The 8,252-nt window shown below is 35.1% G+C and overlaps 1 protein-coding gene across 1 annotated transcript; it reads right to left on the bottom strand.

The window, feature by feature from the left end:
• Positions 1-4,564: 4,564 nt before the first annotated feature.
• On the bottom strand, positions 4,565-7,808 carry LOC131247497 (putative recombination initiation defects 3). Its single transcript, XM_058247734.1, has 3 exons — positions 7,392-7,808; positions 7,152-7,311; positions 4,565-4,645 (listed from the first exon to the last, which is right to left on the bottom strand). Exons 1-3 carry the CDS (start codon positions 7,454-7,456, stop codon positions 4,565-4,567), a joined length of 306 nt encoding a protein of 101 aa, XP_058103717.1. The 5' UTR covers positions 7,457-7,808.
• Between the last annotated feature and the right edge of the window lie 444 nt (positions 7,809-8,252).

Raw genomic sequence — 8,252 nt, 5'->3', positions numbered from 1 at the left:
GGATGTTTAGCTTAGCTTTTTCAAGTGGTATCAGAGAATAATAACACTTTTTTATTTGGATTCACTTCCTGAGCTAATCGATCTGAGCTTATAAGATATCAAATTTTGATAGCCTCTTAATTACTAGGCCTCCACCTTTTTATGGCACCAATTATGCTTATTGGAAAGCTAGAATGAGGATATTTTTAAGGTCCATAGATGAGAGTGTGTGGCAAGCCATAGTGACTAGATGGAACCCACCCACAACTAAAGTTCTAGGCACCGATGGAACTAAATCTGTTAAAGTTACACCTTATTTTTTATAGACCGCACTTCAGAAAAATGAGAGTAGTGCCAATGTAAAGGCTTTAAATACAATCATTTGCACACTATCAGCAGATGAAATCAAAAGAATTATATCTCGTGATACTGCAAAGCAAGCCTGAGATATTCTAGAAATAACACACGAGGGTATGACTATTGTCAAGAAATCTAAACTTCAAATCCTCACCACTTGGTTTGAGGAGATGCACATGGAAGAAAGTGAAACTTTCATGGACTTTTATACTAAGTTAAATGACTAATTAACTCTATGTGGGGTCTTCATGATAGTATCTCAGAAAGTAAAGTTTGCGCAAAGATATTATGCTCATTGCCTAATAGGTTCAATTCTAAGGTCACTTCCATTCAGGAACTTCGTGATATGGATAATATGAGGGTTGAAGAGCATGTTGGTTCTCTCCAAACCTACGAGTTAAATTTTAAGGCTCCTAAAGGTAAGTCATGATAAAGCTAGTAATTCTGATTATGAAAATTCTGAAGATGATATGACACTATTAGCTAGGAAGTTTTATAAAATTTTCAAAAGAAAAAAGAGGGTAGATTTTCAAAAACCTTCTAAAAAGAAAAGGTTCAGATCCAAAACTTGGAAATCTTTTAAAGACAGCCAATGTTTCAACTGCCATGAATATGGTCATCTGACAAAAAAATGTCCAAAGAGGGACAAACCTAAGAAGAAAGGTATGTTGGCCACATGGGATGAGTCATCTTGCTCTGAAGCTTCTTCTGAGATAGATGATTCTGAACCCGAGTCTACTAATGAGGTCAAGACCTTAGTGACTCTACCTAGAGTCACTTCCTCAAACAGTTGTTGTCATGCCCCAAACCTGGAGATCGGACTCACAGGAATCCCGATCACCGAATCCGTTACCGATAGCCTCCGTAGTACCCCATTCTCGACTCCCAGCGTCTATACGCCAGATTCCGATCCTAAGATCCTATAAGAAGGATTTTTCAACGTACATTTTTCTCATAAGAAGCATAACCACAAGTTTACCCAAATCACAAAGGCAACATCATCATCACATATCCACTAATATAATCATTTGAATACAATGCTGAAACAGAAATACATATATAAAAAATCAAAGCTCCAGAGGTCCGCTGCATGCTCCAAGCTCAACGCTGCTGCAACCTAACACCACCTGCATGCATCTATCGTGCATAAGCTTATAGAAATCTTAGTGGGTGGTGAAAGGTAAGTGTCAAGTTAGCAATATCAGAGTAATCAGAGTAAGCAAAAAATATTGACAAGTTTATAAACCATACAATATCAGAGTATGCAATACAGATCAGCTATGCAAATGAGGAGTCATAGAGAACCAAATATCAGATGCCGACGATACAATGCAATATGTAAATCCTGTTGAGTCTGTCCAGACCATATAAGTGCAAAAACATAACAACCCAAAATGTCATATGCTTGCGGATGTAATGTAATATGTGATGAGAATGAAATGACCAAGCTGGAGTGTGAAGTCGGGATGATATTATGTAGTATCCACTACAAGAAAAGGGGGCTTTAGCCTCGGTTCAAAACTGTGGCTAAAAAGGTTAAAAACTGAGACTAAAGCCTTTAGCCTCAGCTTTGCCTCAGTTATCCAAACTGAGGTTGAAACCCCTGTGGCTAAAGGCTTTAGCCTCAGTTTTAGCAACCCAGGCTAAAATGACTTTTATAGCCTCAGTTCTTCAAGTGAGGCTAAAAGAACCTTTTTAGCTTCAGTTTTCTAGAAATGAAGCTAAATCAAAATTTTAGCCTCCATTGTTTCCAACTGAGACTAAATCTAAATTTTAGCCTCAGTTGCCTCCAGTTGAAGCTAAATCTATTTTTAACCTTGGTTCTCAACAACCAAGGCTAAAGCCTTTAACCACGAGAGTTATAGTCTCAGTTTAGGTAATTTAGGCAAAACTGAGACTAAAGATAGATTTAGCCTTTGTTGGCATCAAGTGAGGCTAAATTTAATTTTTAACCTCATTTATCAATAACCGAGGCTAAATCTAGTTTCTATCAACAAAAGCTAACAATATTATAATCAACCAATCATTGAACCTATGCATGTTTCACCCATTTAACATCCATCAAGACAACAATCAGCACAATACCAACAAAACAATTAATTGTCTACTGAAAGTTTTCAAAAAAAACAAACTGCCACAAAGCCTTCCACATGAACTGTTTCAGTAAGGTCCCCTTCCACGTGACTATTTTCTCTTGGATCGGATCAATCGGTGGGTTTGTAACCTGAGCAAACATCTGCTTGAAATACTCAAATGTAAGTTTCTCTCTGTTGGACGTCACAGCCAAAGGAGCATCATTTCCCATTGAGCCTAAGAGCCTTAGTACCATCTTTTGCCATGGACATCAATAGCATCTCCAGGGCTTCTACAATGTATCTGAATAAGGAAACCCGATGATTTATTTCATTTTTTCAAACATGAGCAAGAAAACAGCATAGAAAAGGTCTAAAACTACTTACCCAAAAGGCTTTAATGGAGCCAACAATCCATGAATTCTCATGTTTTCCATGTTATTATCATCATGTCGATATACCTAAAGTATAAATAAAAATGGCAGTAATGATCATGCTCAGAACTTCTTAAAATCAAAATAAAAATAGAAAAACTACCTGAACAATCAAATCCTTGAGAAGCTTCAACTTATGAGGTTTTCTTGACTAATTGAATGAGAGCAAATCAACTTGTACCTACAGCATATAGAAAAAATCATCACAATTTCTAAGTTGGCATTATACTATTCCTCCCACTCTCATTTGTCCATTTCCACAAGCTTGAAAATACAACCACGACTGTATTTGTATTCCAAGTTTTCTGAATTATGAACCACATCTAGGATGCTTTAATTCAATCAGCCATATGTTGATGATAACATGAAAAACCAAAAAGACCCTGCTCGAGTCTTTTTCTAGTGCAAGAAGAAACTGATTTCAATATCACATGAAGTTTATTGTGCTGCCAAGTTCAGAACAGGAAATAATGAATAAAATTTGGCTGCAGCAATCATAACTAATGACAGTTTAGATTCTAATTTTAAAAAGGAATGGATATCCCACCGTAATAGGAGCAACACCATAACACCATTTGTTCACCGAATTTTTCAGGTTGGTTACAGTTGGCATGCAACCATTCAAACCGGCTGCTATAATGTGATAGCAGATATGTTACAAAATGCTTGCATACAAGATGGTGGGCCCATACGAAAACGATGGATGAAAATAGGCAACACTGCTACACTTCTAAGACACATTCCAAACATCATATTGTTCGAACAGTCCTAAAATATGAATTAGTGGGCATCTTTTTTGTTAAAACAGGAACATTGGATTTTTCGCTTTTTAACTTTCCAATAAATATCCCATGTTGGAAATGTGGCTACATGGCCATTAAATCAGCCATATGTTGATGATGGTGACGCAATAGCCCAACCCATGACTCAATTCCTGCTTTTAGTCATAAGAAAATTCTCTCTAATTAATGAGGAACGATCACATATAAACATTGGATGCTATGCTTACTATGCTACCCTGTTATTAGGATTGCTCATAGTAAGCTATGTACTTGAGCTTCACACGTGGCGGATCCTCTGTTCAGGAAACACATTGCTAATTTTCAGTCCTGAACTGGAAAATATGTTTGCCATACTCTAGTTAAAGGTTTTGGATCTTCTGACATAGTGGACTATTGCTAGCATATGGGTGACACTCCCCTCTATATAAACAACCTCAAAACAAAATATGCATGGAACAGGAATTTTAGTGGAACTGTTTACTACATTGTTCCCTGTGTGAATTGGTGCTTTGGGAATTCCAGACTCAGCAAATAGACAATCAATCAGAGTAGGGATCAAGGATGACAGGTACTTTGAGTTCTACACCAGTTTTTGCAATATTTTGCCAGAAAATCAGAAAAGAATCAGTTTTTAGAAAGTGCAGTTTTCATACCTAATATATCCATAGCTCAAGACCCTTGCTAAGAAGCCCCATGAATGCATGAGTAGGATTCCTAGCACAACCCTGTTTAGTATAATAGAACAAAACCCATGAAAGGCCGAGTTAAATCAAATCAATTTTAGTTTCTATGATAATGTAGCTAAAGAATTTTCCAATTTGCATTGAAATAATTGACAATATAATACATTGTATCCAACATTACACTCTTAAATAAAGGATTGTTCAAGAAAAGAGAACAATCTTTGTTCTGATAGAATCGGTCCACACGAAAATCCTCTTCAATAAGTATCTTCTCGCGTGTAAGTAACAGGCACCAAGCAAGAAATCCTCTTCAATGAGTTGTCTTGAGAACCAAATCTCTAAATTTACAATGTGCACATGATTAGTCAAGAAGAAAAAGAAGTGTTGCTAAAGATGTGAAGAAATAGCAACTCAAGAAGGATCTGGAAATTTTGGCAGCAGCAGCAGAGATGGTAGCAAAGATTATACTCATCAATCCAGATATATGCATCTAATGTTTTCTTAAATTTGGCAAAAATTCTTGATAAATTTAAAAGCCAGTGGACTGCTATGAAATCCACAGTCTTGCAAGACCCAAACATGCACGCATACACATGAAAAAATTGGATCTAATTAATGTAGGATGACATTTCTTTTCATTTATTTTTTATACCAGACATCATTCTCATCTTGCACAATTTATTTACAAAAATTAATTATAATAGTTCATGCATAGTGGAAACTCTTCATAATACCAAACTTCAAAAGCGAAATACCTGAGTGCAACTTGTCTTAAACAAAATTTGAATTGGTTTTTTGTGAATTTTTATAGAAAATGAAATATTATTATTTTTCTATGCTACCAAATTTATCAAAAATTTCTCATAGTATAGGAAAAGAAACTGACTTAAAGATGAATTCATCTAAAAGTCACACCTAATTCCTCCAAACCCTGGAATTTCAGGCAAAATTGGGCTTCCTAAAATATTCTCGATCACTTTCAAAGATGAGAAGAAAAAATTTAGCATCAATTAAAGCATTCACTCCTTTCAACTGTATCCTCACAACTCAATTAAGAGGAAATCAAAAGCTTACCAAAGACATGTATGAGTGCTACTTACTCCTCTGAAACTTAGAAATTGATGGCAAAATCGAGTTTCTTGTGTTTATTTGCCATGATCTGATTCAATATGAGAAAAACCAAAGCAAGTTCAATTTTCTTTTTCAAGGTCATCATCACAATCTCAAATAACAAGAAAATAAAAATAGAGATGACTTCATGCAAAATCACCACCGTAATTCATGTAAAAGATTACTGCAGCTTCCTTGGGAAATCTAGTGTAAACTCAAGCGACTAATCTAATTTCCCTGTGACCTTTTTAGAATCAGGAAATCAGAGGAAATTAAAGTCACACACACACACAGAGGGAAATTATATATACATACATATATATATATATATATATATATATCAGAAATTAAAACAGGCTGTACCATTGTATTCATGCATGACATGTTCCAATTTGCTACATGTGCAACCATCCAAGTTCAAGCATTCCACATATGCATATGTACTATCATCAATCTTTAGGCACTAAAAAATGTGGCCCATGTGTCAATGTGAACATGCAGATGTATAAAGCCACCAACCAATCTTTAAGCTCCCCACATGTGCCATAATCTATCATGCCCGTGTTCTAGGGTATTTGAAAATCTAGAGGATTAAACAACCAGTCAACAACAGCAGGTCTCAGCATGTCTATGACCAGCTAGCTCTGACAGCATACCATGGATTGCTAGTCCCAACACAACTTTGCCCAAATCAAAATAGGCCCTTATAAAGCACACTTGTGTCTACTATCTAGTGAGGTATTTGGAAGGAGAAAATAAACAAATATCTATTGTAATGCTACCTCAATTGACAAACTCCTTGATGCTATCAAGTATATCCTCCAGTTTCCTATTTTATCCATGTCAGTATCATGTAGTTGGTCGGGCTTTCCTGTCAAAGAATTTTAGCAATGTATCCATTCCAAATCTAAAGAGAGACTGGAGAGCAACAATCAATGCTTCACTCAAACCCAAAAATCATCATTGGTCAGCCCCCTCCAATGAGGCCATCGAAGTTAAACATTAACATAGAAGCTCAAATACGAGTTTAGTTGATCCAAGATCAATGGTGCTATAAGGAACAGTGAGGATGACATCAAGCTAGCTTCTTTTTTTCTGGACCATCTGAAGTTGGTAATTCAAATGAAGCAAACAACATGACCATCTTGATGAGTTTGAAAATATTAACGAAAACCTCTTCTGGCCACATCATCTTCAAATGCAATTCCTTAGGCAACCAAGAGATACTTGCAAAATTGAGGTCCACCTTTACCCTCAACGAAATTAGAGTCATACATTCATTGTTACGCAAATGATTTAATCATACTCTTGCCAAGGAAGGAGTACCAAGGCCTCATATTTGTTGGATATCCTATATACAATAGCTTGACAAACATTGTGCGTTTCTTACTATGTTGAATGAAGTTCTCCTTTAGTATCACCATAACCTTTAAAAAAAGAAAAAAGAAAAAAACAAGGCAATGATATTGTATTAGAAGAAAAGAAGATTACAAAAAGAACAAAAAGGGGAGCTAAATTATTATTTTTAGCTTATAATCATGAGCTTAAAATTGATTTTCTGGCAGTAATTCACCACAATTTCTTCCAAAAAAAGAAAAAACCATAGAAAATTCAATTTTTATTTAATTTTTTAAAATTTCATCATAATGTCATATTAGTAAGAAATGAAAATAAAATGTATCATAAATTCATGTAAAATATCTGGAAAATTAAGGCAATATCTAAGTTCCCTACATGTTCACTTGTCACAATTTCCTCTTGAGAATTCTGTGAGATCTGAGACATTGACATGCCCTGTGAAAATGACTGTTGCGAACACGATCGGAACTGTGAAGAACCTTGGCTTTTACCAAAAACCGAAGTATCTGCTCCTGGTGGGATTGCGTTTCCTCTCCTGCATGAATAGAGTAAGAAAATCAGCACAAAAGAAGACTATAAATGTAACCGGATCGGGTTTTCTTGATAAATCTGGACCTAGAATGTGGTGGAAGGACAGAAATGGAGTTCAGATCGCAGGCCTTGTTGATCTTCAACTTCATTATCTAATTTTCAAAAGATCGTAATCTCCATAAATGCCATGTCTCCATCTACTGCTCGAAAGGAGTGGCGAAGAAGGATTCCAGCTCTTTTACAGAGATTGAAGCTAAGAAAACGAGAAAAAAAGAGAGTAAAATCTATGAATAAGGAGCAGAAACCCTAGGCAAAAAAGCGAAGAAAGAGATCGAGGTCTTGACAGGTTCTTCAAAGATCGAAGAAATCAAAGAGATTTGTAGAAAATTAAATGAAGAAAAGGGAGGGACGATCGAGGTGTGAAAATTCGAGGGGAAAACCCTATAAAGAGAACGAAGATCTCTCTCGCTTGCTCGCACAGCGAGTGAGAAAAGGAGTTAGGGAAAAAGAATCCAAGTGCGCCCGTCGAATTTATATTTCAGAAGTAGACTTTTAGCCTCGGTTCCTATGCAATCGAAGCTAAAAAGTAAACGTTTGGCCTCGATTCCTCTACAACCGAGGATAAAATGTCCGATTTCATTTGGAATTTCTTTTCTTTTCTTTTTTTTTTTTCAGAATTTTCAATTATTTGAAATTTCTCAATTTTAAAAAAATTTCCAATTTTTTTCAAGATTCTCAAATTCAAAATTCTTTTTTTTTTAAAAAAAATTTTCAAAAATTTTCAAATTTCGTAATTTTTTTAAATTCTCAATTTAAAAAAAAAAAATCATACTTTTCATAATTATCATTTTTTTTATTCTTAATTTAAAAAAAAAAATTTCTTAATTTTTAAAAGTTCTCAAAATTTAAAAAAATTCTTAGTTCTTAAAAAATTCAAAATTCAAA

This window comes from Magnolia sinica, chromosome 1 (assembly GCF_029962835.1).
Source record: "Magnolia sinica isolate HGM2019 chromosome 1, MsV1, whole genome shotgun sequence".
In the NCBI taxonomy this organism is placed as follows: domain Eukaryota; kingdom Viridiplantae; phylum Streptophyta; class Magnoliopsida; order Magnoliales; family Magnoliaceae; genus Magnolia; species Magnolia sinica.
This window is presented reverse-complemented; position numbering and strand designations above follow the sequence as displayed.

Coding starts and splice junctions, on each gene's coding strand:
- LOC131247497 (XM_058247734.1), bottom strand. CDS start 7,456: ATGAAGTTGAAGATCAACAAGGCCTGCGATCTGAACTCCATTTCTGTC. Junction 7,312..7,391: donor GTCCTTCCACCACATTCTAG/GTCCAGATTTAT, acceptor CTATTCATGCAG/GAGAGGAAACGCAATCCCAC. Junction 4,646..7,151: donor AAATTGTGACAAGTGAACAT/GTAGGGAACTTA, acceptor TTGTAAATTTAG/AGATTTGGTTCTCAAGACAA.